The following is a 16,703-nucleotide window of genomic DNA, read 5'->3' on the forward strand; positions in this document are numbered from 1 at the left end:
TTTTCTAAAAGCCTTTCTATTCTTTTTCCTGTTCATTGGCATTTCTTGCTACTGACAACTCACTCAACTCACTCAGCTCATCTGATCTGAGTATGTCTGTCCTTTTATGTTGTGGTAGGGGCAGCCTAGAGGCAGAATCACAGTGTAGGGATTGGCGACCTGGAGATTGTCTATGTGGTTTATGGCCGTAAAGACTTGGTGGGACCCCCATGGTGGCCTTCCAGTTAGAATGACTCTTCCTTCAGTAGAGAGAAACAAATAGAGGGCAAATACTTTCCCTAAATACCTTTCTGTACTTTAGTGAATTAATTGCCTTTTTGTTCTTATGCTACTTCAAGTGAGTTATTTACAGTAACTGAGAGTTTTCCCTGGAAGGGTCAGTTGATACTGAACCAAAGGCAACTTTCAGTGACATAGGTGGAGAGGACATCGCTGACTCAGTAGGCCAGCTGATGCCTTCTTAAAAGGTGCTTAAAGACTCCTCTGTTTGAAGGAGATGGAATAGTAGCCTTTTGAGCAGGCCTTTGTCCTTGCAGAATGCTGTTATTTGACCACCTCTTGGGACTTCCCTGTGGATCAGCTTTTGTGTTAATGTGTCAAAGAAATTCTACTTCAATTCCCTCCAGAAGGGAAAAGCATCAGCAGTTATCATGAGTGCCTCTAATCTGCTCAAGTTGTCAGAGTATGAGATCATGAGTTAAGTGAGCCCTTCCCTGTTGAAATCTCTACTGTTATAGCTGTTTTGGTGAGGGTAATGTTCTAGCCCTTGGGGATCTTTTTGAATCTCAATTCTGTCATCTGGTAGCCTAGCAATCCCTCTCAGATTTGTGTCTTCTCTACATTCAGTAAACATGCCATCAATGCCTTTATCTAAGTCATCGATTAAAATGTTTAACCTTATGGGGCCAAGAACAGACATCAGGGACGTTCTACCTAGACCCTTCTTTTCAGAGTGACATCATAGCATGAGCGACTGTTTTCATATTTGCTAACTTTCTACAGCATTGTAGAGGGGCTGTGAGCCTTGAAATTAATCATTCCTAAATAATATTCTCACATTTATAAACAGCATGCTATTATTTGGTCCTGTTGTGTGTAAATGTTATGAAAATGTAATAATATGTTTCAGATAATATTGTTAAAGTAAAAACTCCAAGTCCAGCTCTCTAACCACAGTGCAGAGCTAACCATTCTTTTTTTTTTATTTAACTGCTTCTAGTTTATTTAGGAATTTGCTAATAATAATAGCAGCACTTTAAAAAAAATTCCCAAACCTTTAGTTTACCGTGAATGGAACTTCCCCCTGCGTAGACATAACTTCTTTTGTTCACAATGCCCTAAAGATTATTTTTTGTTTTTGTTTTAAATTTTATTTTTAATTTATGGGATAAAACAAGCATTTCTATAACAGAGACAATAAAAAAGTTGATTGCACATGAAATGGCAAGTTACCGTGTACAACCTTAATAACATTTGTGTAATACAACATAATACAGAAATGAGGTAGAGGCTCAATATGCACCGTTGTCTCCACTAAATATATTTATACCCCGGCAATAGTATATTAGCATTTATTGCATGCCACTTAGCAGATAAATGCTGTTCTGTTCCCTATTGTTGGAAGAGCACTGGTCAGATTCTTTGATGGCTGGAAAAATGGGTTGGTGTGATGGTGGACAATCTCTTTAAACTTGTCAGATGAACTTCAGAATTTCACTGGTTTGGTCAGTCAGTCACTCAACTCATGTTCATTAGAATCAACCAATCCGTACAATGAGTTGACATTCTAATGGAGGTTCAATTCTAATCTGTTTGGACTTTCCCTCTAATTGCACAGTCTTGGGCTGTCAGTCATTTATGAAGAGCTTACTCTAGGGGCCAGCTACTAGTGTTATAGTAATGAAAATAATCATTCATTGTCCTCAAGGAGCTTGCATTCTACTGGGGGAGACAACCAAGGATACATAAAAGTATATATGAAATAAATACAGTCAGTTGGGGCCATATAATCAATGAGAGAGGTGGGATAGAGCCAGGAAGAACTGTGTTCAAGTCACACCTCTGACATGTACTGGCTGTGTGACCTTCCTGTCAGTGTCCAGGCAACTCTCCAAGATGGTAAGTTGCAGAAAAGCCTCCAATCTGCATTGGTAGAGGGAGCTGCCCCAATGGGAGTTCCCTATACCACTCAAGTCGCTAAAAAATGCATGGATATTAATGGAGGGAGTTCAGGGAGCCTACTTAGTTGATTATCATCTTTCATTGTTGAAGAGGACCAAAATGTCATCAATATGTTAGTGTCAAGATACAGTGTACCTGATTGTGGCTGATCAGACCAATATGAACTTGGAATGCTCTACCCACGTTCTGCTTCCCTCATAGAGCATAGCACCTTCTTTGAAGTGTATGCCATACTGGGTGGTCTTTTGCCAGCATCTCCCATGTCACCCAATCAATTCCAAAGTTCTTCAGAGAGACCTTGAGAGTGTCCACTAGGAGGGATGATGGAGAACTTTATGTATGAGCTGGTATTGTAAATGAGCTTATTAAAGGAAATTAGAGATTCCAAGAGGGGGAGATAAGGCAGGAATGTAAAGGCAACCTCAATCCACCTGATCAGCACAGCAGCCGCACCAGCCTGGCACTCTGGAGAGTATATATGAAAGTGAGCAATGTAGCATAACTAGGCTGAAAAAGCAGGTTGGCGCCTGGTTGTGAAGGGATCTTGTTACATGACTGACCCACCTCTGCTTCGGATAATATATTTCCTGGAGGACATCTTTTATCTTCTGGTGTCATTTCTTGTTTAGCAGTCATCATTGATATGCTGCAGCTTACTTAAGCCTGCCATAGTAAGTCACACTGATGTAGTGCTCTAAGGAGAGACTGTCTCTTCATTGCCCTTTGGGTCACCCTCAATTGCAATTCTTTGGAAATTGTGGCATTTCGTGATTTGCAGAAATATAGCCATCAAATAGCAAGGGCCATCAGGTGCCTCAAATAAGTTATTTTAATTTCTTTAATTGTCTTCAACTATGATTTTGAGCATTGTTGTTTATAATGCAAATTATAATTACTTATTTTCATATCTTAATAACTGAGAGGAAATATGAAATTGTGAAAAGAGATAGATAAAGCATTAAATTATAGATTAAACAGATAAAGCATTAATTAAGCACTTACTAGGTGTCACACACTGGGATAATGGTAAGGAAGTCTTGAGTTCAAGTCCCAGTCATTCAATAAACATATACTAAATACCTTCTACATGCTAGGCACTTTGCTAAGCATTGTGGAAGCAAATACAAAGGTAGCTTCTGTCATCAGTGAGCTTACAATCTAATGGGAGAAGACAACATGTGACAGGAAGCTGAAAAGGGTCTGCAGAAAGAAGGTAACTAGTATGGGGCATTTTGGAGAGCTTCAAAGAAATCCTAAAGCAGTGTTGCTGGTGGAAAATGAGGAGAAAATCTGGACCATGCACCCTCTTTAAATGGAAACCCTGGAGCCCATAGTCCTACTCTCCAGTCAGAGAGTCCCATCAGAGGGGCAGAGGGGACTGATGAGGTATGTGTGCCAGGCAGATATAATCTGGCAGCAGAATGAGATTTCCTAGTGATGAATTTCCTGGGGAAGGATGGCATGCTGGTAAGTTCCAGAGAAGTCCCAAAGCAATACAGCTGATGGGAAATGAGGGGTCTCGCCTCTGACACGTCCTGGTTCCATGACCCTAACCAAATCACTTGACCTCTCCGTTCTCTAGGCCAGTACTTCTTAAACTGCATGTCATGATCCATATGGGGTCAAGAAAAATTTGGCAATAGTAAAAAAGGTTTCTAAATGACCAAAATTTAATTAAAAATCAAACTTGTAATGAATCCAAGGTGTTTATGACAGTGCTTGCCTGTGGTGCATTGCACAATTTCACTGCAGCCTTGGTTTTGAACACACCGCATGTGAACTTTGCACTGTGCATGCTGTCACGCCACAGATTCCAACACATGCTACCAAAACTCGAAAAGGGGTTTTGAGTGGGGAAAACAATTAAGAAGCCCTCCTCTAGGCAATTGTATAAATTTGTCAGAGGGCACTGTCCACCTGCTTTGGTAAAAGGAATTTCCTCATCCAGGGATTCCCCATAGGAGTGAAATCACAGATCTGGCCCCTAATCAATAATTAAAGCTTTTTACTCTCTTAAATTTGCCAGTAGTGTGCCCTTCCCTTTTCTACACCTTGGGTTTCTTCATCTATTTAAAAAAAGCTTAGTAATTGGATTGCATGTATGTGATTTTACAATCATGGAATTTTAGAACTGGGGAGGGATTTTGGCTCATGAAGTTTTATTTCAGATCTTCCCTACCTTTTAAAAAAAAGCTTTTGTTCACTTTATGATCCTGTACCCATCATGGCTAAACTTTTAACTGGTAGTATGTTTACTGATCCTATTTTCTCACAATCCATTTTCTCCTCTACAGTTTATCTCTGGATTACTTATTTAAAAACCTGCTTTATTCTGGGGATACATAGAAAAAAAATGCCCTCCCAGAGCTTACATTCTGTTCTTGAAACTGATCTCAGAAGTGATCAGTAAATTCTTAATTGCCAAAATCCAATGGTCTTTTCACAGTCTTCATCCTTCTTGACCTTTGGGGATCACTTGACTACTCCTTCCTCTTAGATGTTCTTTTCGTGAACTGCGATCCTGTTCTCTTATAATTCTAGTTCTTGATCACTCTTCTTTCTCCCTGCCCTTTGCTAGTTAATCAGCTTCCCCCTCATGTCCCTAAGCGTGGGCTCCTCCAATTCTTCATACTCTTTGTTCTAGATACTCTTCTCCTTGATCGTGTCTTTCCTCTCAGCTTCAGTTTTCACACCTCAGCAGAGAATTTCCAACTCTATAGATCCAACCTTTGTTTCTTTTGAGCTCTATTTGACAGGAGGAGGACTGAGATCTAAGAATACCTCAGAGGACCATGCTATGTTAAATACTATGTCAGTGCACATTTTTTACCTATAAAGCAAAGAAAGTAGAGATACAGTGATTTTTTTTATTTTAAAAGTAAAATTGTAATAATTTTTTTGTGTGTCTGTCACTTGGTACTCCTAGTACCTCTAGTGTTAGTAAAGCGCCATTCTTCAGCATTAGACCTGGAGTCATGGTTGAAAATTACATTGCTCTAGGGCAGCTAGGTAGTGCAGTGGATAGAGCACTGGCCCTGGAGTCAGGAGGACCCGAGTTCAAATATGGCTTCAGACACATGATACTCACTAGCTGTGTTACCCTGGGCAAGTCACTTAACCCCGATTGCCTCACCAAAAAAAAAAAAAAGGACATTATGTTGATCATAGCAATTCTTAGGATGTTGTTACATTTGTTCTAGTTCTGCTCATTTTACTCTATATCTTTTCATGCTGGGCCATCACCAGTTGTCTGGACTTCAGTAACTCTGGAGGAGAGAGTGAGGCTGATGACTTTGTATAACTCTGCCTCGTTTTAAATCCAATTTACTTGCAAGTCAAGACATCACCCTCATGATGTCTTTAATACTTTTTGACAAAGAAGGATGAACATCTATAACATTTTTTTCATACAAGTATTCCTGGATTTTTTTAAACCATCCTTTTGGTGTTTTGTTTTTGTTTTTGTTTTTGTTGTTATGGAACATTAGAATGCCATTGCATTCATATACTCTTAGATTCCAGTTCTTTGCCACCATGATGAGCTCTTATAAATATTTTTATACGTTTCCCCTCTTGGATTCCTTTAGGGTCCTAATAGTGGTATCTCTGGGTCAAAGAGGGTATTACCTCTATTCTTACATACTGTTTCCTGTTCATGCCTTCTCATCTCTATTTTTTCCCCTGTGTTGTATCTGCTACTTACAATATGGTATCTGGGTTGGCAGGTGAGCATATGGGCTATTTCTCCCTGCCTCTTCATCTATTTTCAGTTTAAAGGTTTAAGAATTTAAGGCAAATGCATTTTTTTATTCACCCTCTTGAGTTTTGCTTCACTTCTAGTCAAGAGCCCATCCTCCTATATCTTAAGCTGTCATACAGGAATACAAATCCATCTTAACCAGCTGTTCATGTCTCACATACATTTTTCTCTTCTCAAGCACCAACCTTCAATCAGGAGCCATGATGAAAATACCACTTAAGTCTCTAAGGCTTTCTTGTCTCAGACTTCATAATCCCTAGGAAGGCTTTCTGCATTGCTTCTGTTGATACCATCTGCCCCCATGTGCGTTCTTGGAAAAGGATAGTGGCCATCGGATCTGACAGGTTGCAGGGAGTTCTCTATCATACCTTAGATCCATGCCCTGGTTAGACAATGTAGTTCCCTGTTACATCTGCCAGGTTGACATATGACTGTCTTAGCTCCCCCTCAGCAGGGAGTCCTCAACTGCTTCTGCTTGTCTTGTCTTGTCTTCCTTTTTTGTTCCTGTTGGAAGAAAATAATTCTTAGAATAAGACACATGAAAAGAAAACCTGAGAAGATAGTAATAGCACTGAAACAGTAAACCTCTTATTATAGCAGTACAGAATCATGAGGTGTGCTGTGTCACAACAGGTAATTTATCAAAGGTACCTGCAGAAGGTGAGCCAAACAGCCTGATCCAATGGAAAGAGAGAGTCAAAGGACCTGTGTTTGAGTCCCTGCCCAGCCCGTTTCTACTTGTGTGACCTTGGACAAGTCACATAACTGCTGTCTGCCTCAGTTTCCTCATCTGTAAAATGAAGATAATACTAGCACCTACTTCTCAGTGCTGTTGTGAGGATCAAATGAGATAATATTTTAGCACAGGATCTGGCACATAGCATTATATAAATGTTAGCTATTATTACTAGTAAGTGTGTCGGGCCAGATTTGAATTTCTTTTTTCCTAACCCCAAACCCAGTGGTCTCTCCTTTGTATCACCTGTGTTCCACAGGAAGCACCCCACAAGGCTATTCTTATGGACATGACCAAGATTTCTGTGCAAGAGAAGGAACTAAATGCTACTTATCACATAGTGGTAGTAGATAGATGACCAGGCTCTGACTCAGGAAGAAAGATGTGCTTTTTATACATGGTGGCAGTGTGACTTTGGTGGCCCAGGCAACTTTCCATGAACAAATTTATTAAGTGCTTACTACGTGCTAGGCACTCTGTGCTAGGGGCTGGGAATACTAATATCAAGGATAAAATGATGTCCAGGATATGCCTTTTGAATGCAAGAGAAAATCAGTAAATGAGTATATGCAGAATACGTACACAGATGGTACAAATACATACAAAGTTCTTTGATAGGGAGAGCACTCAGAGAGGAATCAGGAAAAGCTTGATGAAGAATGTGATTATTGAGGTTTGACTTAAAGAAAGAGAAGGATTCGTCGTGGAGAAGATGAGGAGGGTGTGGCCAGGGCTAAGGTATGGCGATGAGGGATTGAATATCCCATTTGAGGAATGGACAGAAAGCCAGCTTGTCGGAATCTCAGGATGTTGGATGGGGAGTAATGTACGTTGTGATTAGAAGTTTCAGGGCAGTTATCAATAATTATTAGGAGAGGGGTTTCTTCATCATACATTTCTTTGCCCTAATGAAGTTAGAGGTCCAGAACAGGAAAAAAATGAAACAGGAGCTTATTTATTTTTCCCTCAATATTTCTGTGGTAGATTTAGCAGATTGTCATGGGCAGTTGTTTGCACTGAGAAAAGCCATTACCTTGTAGTTAAGCTGGTGATAAACCTCTTTTGAACTCAGCGAGGCGTGTCCTCAGGTGACATGCCTTTTGTCACCTGGCCCATATCGGAAGCCTTTCCAGCTTGATAAAACATGATAGAATGTGCCACCAGAGGACTTGAGTAGAGATCTCCAAATTAGAGAAGCGAGTGTAGTTGGTTCTTCTCCAGTTCTTTCTGATAACGGAAGATTCCTCTAAATCAGTCATTCTTAAAGCTGTTCACCCTTCTCTGCTGGCCAGAGAATCCACTGACCCAAATGTATCACAACAATGGTTAGATGACAAATGTGCAGCCAGGAGCGAGCTCATTGCCTTGGTCAGAATTACCCTCGAAACTTGATCTCAAGCATAGAGAATCTGAGGTTGAAGATAAAACAGACATCTTGCACAAAGGATGTAGTCTCCCAAATGTGCCTGATGAGTTTGAGGAACCCTCAATTCCCTCTGATTTTTTTTTTTTGCTCACGAATAGAGATACCATTTAAAAAACAAAACAAAAAATCTTGAGTTCTTTTACAAGTTAAGTTCGGCTGATTGAGAACCAGCTACCTTCCTTCAATCATAGAAATAGACAAAAAGATCCTCATCTGCCATCTTTTCAAGAGAGCAGAGTAAAACCGCAGCTAATCCTACTTTGATTATTTTGTATTTCCTAACCAGTGGGATTAAAACAAAAAATTTCCATCTACATGTGTCTTGATGGTATGGTCCAATCCAATTCATCAAACATGCATTAATGGTATCTCCACCGAGAGTATTGATCTGCATGTACTTGACCTCTTCACATGAGTATTATTTTGTGACCCTTGGGTTGGACCTTGCCCTAGATAAGATCAATCAATAGACACTAGTTAGTCTCTATGGGCAGCCAGGTGGTGCAGTCGCTAGAGCTCCAGGCCTGGAGACAGGAAAACCTGAGTTCAAATCTGGCCTTAGACACTAACTGGCTGTGTTACCCTGGGCAAGTCACTTTACCCTGTTTGTCCCAGTTTCCTCATCTGTAAAATGAGCTGGAGAAGGAAATGGCAAAGCACTCCTGTATCTTTGCCAAGAAAACCCCCACCAAGGTGTCATAAAGAGGTGGACACAACTGAACAAGTGTCTGCTTATGTCCAAGGCAATTATTTAGGTGCTGGGAGATGTGCAGATAATGGTGAAATAGTTCCTGCTTTCAAAGAGCTTATATTCATGTAAGACCCATTAATCTGGGCAGAGGAAACTGAAATTTTAAATATTTTTCAAATATGCTTACTTGGTTCTGTTATATCAGAGACTTTTTAAAGGGAAGAAGGTAGCATATCTCAGCTTATGCTTTATGTTTTCAAGTATAAACCAAATAAGGCTCCGTTTAAAAAAAATAGCGCCCACTTTATGTATCTTCCTCTGTTTATTTTATATATATATATGTATATATATATACACACATATATATAATGTATATATACACACACACATGCACACCCATGTGTATATATGTGTATACACATGTGTGTATATGTGTGTTTGTTCATATATATATAGTGTAAGTGCTGCCTCTCTGCCTCTCTCTGCTGTCTCTGTCTCTCTATACATACATGTATATATATATATATATATATATATATAATGTATGTACGTGTATAACATCTACACAGTAAGATTTACTTTTAATATTTCACAATACACACATTATTCTTTAGCTCCATTTTTGAATGCATTCTCGCCTATAGTACTTTGATCTTTGGGGCTAGTGAGCTCAGACCTCCTGGAGTTTCTAGGTAGCCTTGGTCCCATCATATGACATCAATATTGGACATCGCTGCTGGAGGAGAACCCTTCTCAGCTACTGCTGAGATGGAGAACCTACTTGTGGGCCACTTCTTGCTTCTAGGTGGCTCATTTTCCTGAGTTCTTGAAGTAACATTAAACAAGGTCGTATTCTTCTTCTTCACCTAAAATGAATGCACAAATACTCAGACAAAAAAACTAAGGCCTGTATTTATTAGACGTATGTCAATCTTGGGTGGGGCAGGCCCTAGGCTTCTACCCTCATAGCATCTCTGTCTCTGACAGAATACTGCCAGATTGGAAGAAGTCAAACTGAGAGCTATTAGACATGTTCCTACAATGTGTGTAAATCGAATCACATTTTAAGTGCCTTAAGAGGCCTGGCCATTTAAAGGACTATATTATTAGTCCCTTTGTAAATCTGGATTTTTCCAGTGTCAGGCTCCCTTAATGTTCTTGTATCCTCATTCTAGTGTCCTAATTCAGCTCGATGATTTCAGTGAAAGAAGAAACATTTTAAGTCAAATGTACAAGGTTTCCTTTGCTTTATGGTATAATGTGAAGAACTTTGGCTTTGGAGAAGGGAGAACCTCTTTTTGAATTGTGTTCTTGCTACTTGTGTGACCTTGAGTAATTTGGGAAGCAGAAGTATTACTAGTAAAAGATCACAACATTCAGTCTCTATTCCCCTGGGTTTTCACTAATAATAATGATGACGATGATAATAATAACAAATAAATAATGATAAGAATAGCTAACATTTATATAGTACTTAATGTAATCTAGGCACCACTCTAAGTACAACTATTATCTCATTGAATCCTCACAACAATCCAGGAAGGTGAGTGCTGTTATAATCCCCATTTTGCAGATAAGGAAACTGAGGCAGACAGGGGTTAAATGACTATAGTTAGTAAGTGTCTGAGTCTGGATTTGAACTCAAGTCTTCAATCCCAGTACTGTATCCACTGTGCCACCTAGTTGCCCAATAAACTTTTTGTTTACTGTTCAACATGTGCAGTATTAACATATATCAGTTCTAGAGTTTATCATGTACAAGAAAGAAAAAAAGGTGAATTTTTCAAAGAACAGACTTTATTCAATATATTACATTAAAATTGTCAAATGTTTATCAGAATACAGTCAAATGGAATTCTATTTCTTGTCAACCAACAGTTTTATTTTTGGTTTAGTTTTTCAAAGAGACACCTGCATATCATATTTAGCTTCTAGTTGGATTGTTTGGGATTTGATTGAGAATAGGACCGAGAATCCTGATTCACAGTGATGTTGTTGTAAATGCAATCAAAGAACTGGGCCTGTTTCTCACTGGAAAAAAAAAGTTAGGCAACATCTTTGATTTTTTTTTTTAAACCAATTCACAGTTTCTGGTTATTGTAGAAATCAGTTAGCTCATTTTTCACTGGATCATAGTCACTGATCTTTTTTATTTTTCTAGCTTTCTATATAAAAAAAGATTTTTTTATAAATCTCATAAGATTTTTTTTTTTGGTAAACCTCATACATTTGTTTTCAGTCAGTCTTTCATTCATCTCATGCAAAGTTCTCAGTCGTACTAATTACCTCCCTTTCCAGCCCTGCCTCCATCTCCTCAATGCTCTCTCCAATCCATAGGTTGTTTTTTTTGTTTTGTTTTTGTTTTTTACCACAAACACTACTACTTTTGATCTATTTCAACAAGGTAATGAAGTCATTTACAAAATATTTCCCATACTCCCCCGACAAGCTTCTCATAAACCAGGTTGGAAACTGCCACTCTCTAGGCCTCAGTTTCCTCATCTGTAAAATGTGCTGAATAGAGAACCTCTTTTAGGCTGGCCTAGGTTAGCTATAAGTCCTACAGTCTTGACCAATATTGAATAACCACTCTCGTCTGGGTGAATCATCATTCAATTCCACCAGTTAAGTGCCTATTTATACAAAAGATATAATATTGATACAGTGAGTATATGCAAAGTAGTTTGAACGGAGAAGGAAGGGACACAAAAGCGGAGAGGATGAGAGAGAATCCATCTTCTCAATTGGAAAAATGGCAGAGGTTTAACAGGGAGGTGGCACCAGAGCTGAGCTCTGAAGCATACACATGCTTGACAGACAAAGGTAAAGATGAAGAATGTTCCAGGCCTGAGGAACACCTTGTACAAATGCACAGACAGAAGATTCTACTGGTCTGTTTGGCTGGAGATATGCAGTGCATAGAGGGAGATCTTTAAAACTCAACAGGTACAAAACAGAACCCATCACCTATCCCTTCTAAAACCGTAGCTAATCTGTTGCCAAATGCTGTAGTTCTTACCTTCTTGACATCTCTAGTATATGCCCCATCCCTGATGATGATATAGCCAAGACCTGTATGACTTATTGCTTGGACAACTGCATTAACCTCTGAAGACAATTTTTCATTTTTAAAAAACTTCCTTTCATTGATTTCTATTATGCCAGTCCTCCGGGCACATTGGACGTTGTAATGTTTTGGATATCTCAAGCCTACCTCCTGTTATGTTAGCCTTACCTGGCTAAAACCTGTCTCATGGAGTAGTTGTATTAAGGGAGAAGTTTTTGACATTCCACAGATAAGAAGCCAAAGGGGAGTTTGGTCTTCCTGAAATGCTTTAGCTATTTGTAGAAGGATTCCTCTGATACAGATTCTGTAGGCATGTAAATCTCCGCTCCAAATCGGCCCATTGTGAACCCTCGAAATTTAGTCTAATCTGTAACCTGACTAGTTTACCTATAAAGTCTTTTTGAGTAGTTTTGTTTACCTAAGGGCTGTATGAGATTGTTATTCTGTTTAACTAAGTTTGTTGAACTTTTATGGCCTCAGAGGACCTACTAGATTGCTGTAGGTCAAAAAATATTTTTCTGCCTCTCGTAATTTTGTCCATAAAAAGTCTCCATTAGAATCCTAGTCTTTGTTCAAGGTTATTTTTCTGCCTCTTGAACCTGTGCTCATATATAACAAAACCTAGGTTTTTACTTCTATAATTTCTGCATTCTAGCAGATTTATATGGCCATACGTGAACTCAAAGAGGAGGCATTTCTTCATAATAATTCTGTTTTCTGTGTCTCAAATCCTTCCTTACTCCAAGCCATCCTTTTCTCAGGTGCCCAAGTGGTTTTTCTGAATCACAGTTTAGTCTCCTAGCTGCACCCCCCCTTCCTTTTCCCTCTTCTCCAAGCTTCAGGGGCTCTTTATTACCTCCAGGACCTAATTTAAAGTGCTTTGACATTCAAAGTTCTTAGTAACTAGGCCCTTTCCTATCATTCCATTGTTCTTACACTCCACTCCTTGTTAGGCACTCATTCAGTCAGTAAACATTTATTAAGCACCTGCCATGTACCAGGCATTGTGCTAGGCACTAGGGATACAAAGAAAAGTAAAACATAATTCCTGCCCTCAAGGAGCTCACAAGCTGATGTAGAAGATGATATACAAACAACTGAGTACAAACAGGATAGTACAGGATAAATTGGAAATAATCAAAAGAGGAAAGGTTCTAAGATTAGGAAGAATAGCAAACATCTTCCTGTAGAAGATAGGATTTTAACTCGCACTTAAAGAAGCCAGGAAAGCAGGAGTCAGAGAGGGAAAGCATTTCAGGCATGGGGGGATAGATGGACAAAATGCCTGGAGGTGGGAGTTGGAATGTCTTGTTCAAGGAACAACAAAAATCACAGTTAACTTAAGAAATTTCAGGCTAATGCTTATACCAAAATGAGAAAAAAAGTAGTGTTTGAGATTCTAAAAGATTTTTTTCCTGTCCTCTTTTTCTTCCTTCCTTCCTTCCTTCCTTCCTTCCTTCCTTCCTTCCTTCCTTCCTTCCTTCCTTCCTTCCTTCCTTCCTTCCTTCTCTCTCTCTCTTTCTCTCTTTTTTTCTCAGTGGGGTTAAGTGACTTGCCCAGGGTCACACAGCTAGTAAACGTCAAGAGTCTGAGGTCGGATTTGAACTCAAGTCCTCCTGACTCCAAGGCCAGAGATCTATCTACTGCGCCACCTAGCTGCTTCCCCCCCATCCTCTTTTTTCAGATTTAATTCTTGTGAAATCAACAGATGTGTATGTGACAAACTTTGTTTTCAGAAGAAATGAGACTGATAAATAGGTTATTAGATCTAAAATTTTTAAATCCATTATGGTGCTGTTGAACAAACGTGTCCTTTGTAATTTGAAATACTTAATATAATTTGTTTTTAAGTAACTCAAAATGTTGGGATGGAGAGGCATCTATGATATAGAGGACAGAGAGGTGGCTCTGGAGACAGGAAAACCAGGGTTCAAATCCTACCTATGACATATACTGACTGTGAGCCTGGCTAGATCACAAAACTTCCCAGTGTCCCAGGCATACATCTCTCTAAGGCTGCAAATCATAGAATAATTGCTTGTGTTTATTAGGGCAACAAGTTTCATCAGAGTTCCCCAAAGGGATGGAGTCACAGGTGTGATGAGAGACAAAGACAGATAGAGAGACACACACAAAGAATGAATGAATGATTGATCTCCTTTCTGATGACTTTGATTCTAACTGCCTGAGCTCATTTTAAAAGGGTGCATCTAAGTTTGCATGTGATGTTTTTGAATTGGCCAGAATTCATTGTCAAGTAGCATTTTTAAAAAATTTTAAATAATTATAGTTATTTCAACACTTTTCATTTCCCCTTTAGGTTTGTGGAAGGGATGCTTAATATTTGTTACAATGCTGTAGATCGCCATATTGAAAATGGACAAGGGGACAAGATTGCCATCATCTATGACAGCCCTGTAACGAACACAAAAGCCACTATTACCTATAAAGAAGTTCTGGAACAGGTAGGTTTTCTATATGCAGATTGATCATGTCATTTGGGGATTAAATATTGACACGACTCAAATTGGTCTATGATCTTGTTTGTGATATTCCTTCTGATAATCCATGTGGCAACTTATCCTTGCCTGCCCGTCCTGTATGACTCAGATCTCTGTCCTCTGCCAAAGGCAGAATGGTGTTTGCTCAACCTATTTTCTCTTGACCTGTGTGACCCTGGACAAGTCACTTAATCTTGATTTGCCTCAGTTTCCTTATCAGTTAAATGGGGATAATAATAACACCTACCTCTCAGGATTGTTGAGAGGGTCAAATGAGATAATAATTATAAAGCTCTTAACAAAGTGACTGGCACATAGTAGGTACTATGTATACATGTTAGCTATCATCCTCATCATCATCATTATTATTATCATTCATGAATTGCATGGGTCCTCCATGGATTATCCCTCAATCTCTCTATGTCACTATCCCATTTTCCTTTTGTTTTTACATTTCTAGGATGACATTATTTCCATTTGGTTCCCCTTTGTAATTGCTTGTTTATAAAATGCCTCACTTGGTCTGTTCTTAACTACCATGACCCTCCTTATTCCTCTGTAGAAGGTATTCATTTTCATTCTTTTGGTAACAGTGGTGTTCTGTAAAATGCAGCCTCATAACTTACATTGTCAGTAGAATGTTGGTACTAAAAAGATGAGCCTTTTTATTGGGGAGTAGTGTGGACTCATTTTCATGGGATAGTGGATACAAAGTCAGCACTGGGGACAGCTAGGTGGCGCAGTGGATAGAGCGCTGGCCCTGAAGTCAGGAGGACCTGAGTTCAAATCTGGCCTCAGACCAGACACTTGGCACTTAACTAAATGTGTGACCCTGGGCAAGTCACTTAACCCCAACTGCCTAAAAAACAAACCAAAAACAAACAAACAAAGTCAGCTCTGGAGTCAGGAAGCCTTGCATTCAGGTTCTGCTATGATATATGTGAGAAATAACTCATTCAGACTAAAGTCCATTTTATTTCACAATTGCAACCTCAGGTGTCCTATGGATTCGGACACACTGTACCAAAGCTATGTATCTCTAATCCTGGCTGCAAAGTCCCTCCTGTTTCCTCATTGGCTGAGTACTCCAAAGTGTATAACTTTCTGGCACATCTGTTACACATCTACTCCTTGACATGTCCTCCCTCCTTCTACATACATAGCATGTTAAGAAAATGGCATTTTAGCCCTGCCTGGATGTGGAGAAGTTAGTATTCATGAACCTATTAAGCATGTGCATTCTAAGCAAAGCTCAACCTTTGTCCTACTTAGTGACTTCTAACAGCAGAACAAGATAAGAGCTGCTATATCCCATTTTCACTTAGTTACTTTTCTAGCAGTTGTTTCAATTGTATGGAAACAAACTTTTTTGTTATATCTCTCATATGTACTAGGTATGTAGCGAAGTTACCTTATAATTCTTATGATGCCCCAGAAAGATCTGTAATGCTCCAGGCAGCAAGGTCTAGTGGGAAGAGCAATGGACTTGAGTCATAGGGCCTCAGTTAGAATCCTAGCTGTCACTTATTACTTGGGAGATCTTAGGGAAATCACTCATCTTCTTTGGGCCTCAGTTTCCTTATCTGTAAAATGAGAGGGGCAGTTGGACTAGATGATCCCTGTGATATTTTATATTTCTAAATCTATTATTTTAAGTTACAGAAGAGTTGTTGATCTGCATCAGTGAAGAACATTTCCACAACAGACTACCCCACACTGATGAAATCATGGATCCGGATTAGAAAATGGATTGTGTAATTAGTCGGTAGATATCACTAAGTGGTGCTTAACCAGCTAGGGACAGGGATATAGATCGGACCTTTGATACTGTAGAATCATGTGGTAGAGCTTGAATTAAACACTAAAAGTTGCTTTGACCATCTAAGGATAGATATATTGACAAGACCTTATTTCACTGGCACAGAGAACTCCTTGGTGAGAAGACTCCCTTGACCAACGTAGGATGGCCCATTCCCTAAGTCCCACAACCTGGAATACTGAAAGGTCAAGTGATTATATAGCCAGTATGTGTCAGAGGTGTGACTTGAACTTGGGTCTTCTTGTCTCTGAGGACAGGCTTCTATCTATAGTGCCTTGCTGCTGCTGCTTGAACTAGCAAATAATTAATTTCTACTCCATTGCAATTCTCTTTCTATTTGTGTCGATGAGCCAAAGTGAGTTATTGATTTGAATTTCTGAATTAATCATTAATGTGTAGAAAATGCCATGGGATCACAGAAGCAAATATTTAGAGGTGGAAAAGGGCAGCTAGATGGCACAGTGGATAGAGCACTGGCCCTGGAGTCAGGAGGACCTGAGTTCAAATTCAGCCTCAGACACA

General features: G+C 39.3%; 1 protein-coding gene across 1 annotated transcript in view; it reads left to right on the forward strand.

Annotated features, from left to right (window-relative positions):
• Positions 1-16,703, forward strand: part of ACSS3 (acyl-CoA synthetase short chain family member 3) — a 231,567-nt gene that overhangs the window by 28,143 nt on the left and 186,721 nt on the right. Inside the window, exon 2 of the mRNA XM_020993467.2 lies at positions 14,182-14,326. Coding sequence (XP_020849126.1) covers positions 14,182-14,326 — 145 coding nt within the window. The remainder of the gene's footprint in view (positions 1-14,181; positions 14,327-16,703) is intronic.

This window comes from Phascolarctos cinereus, unplaced genomic scaffold, assembly GCF_003287225.1.
Source record: "Phascolarctos cinereus isolate Bilbo 61053 unplaced genomic scaffold, phaCin_HiC Scaffold_1;HRSCAF=81, whole genome shotgun sequence".
Lineage (NCBI taxonomy): Eukaryota > Metazoa > Chordata > Mammalia > Diprotodontia > Phascolarctidae > Phascolarctos > Phascolarctos cinereus.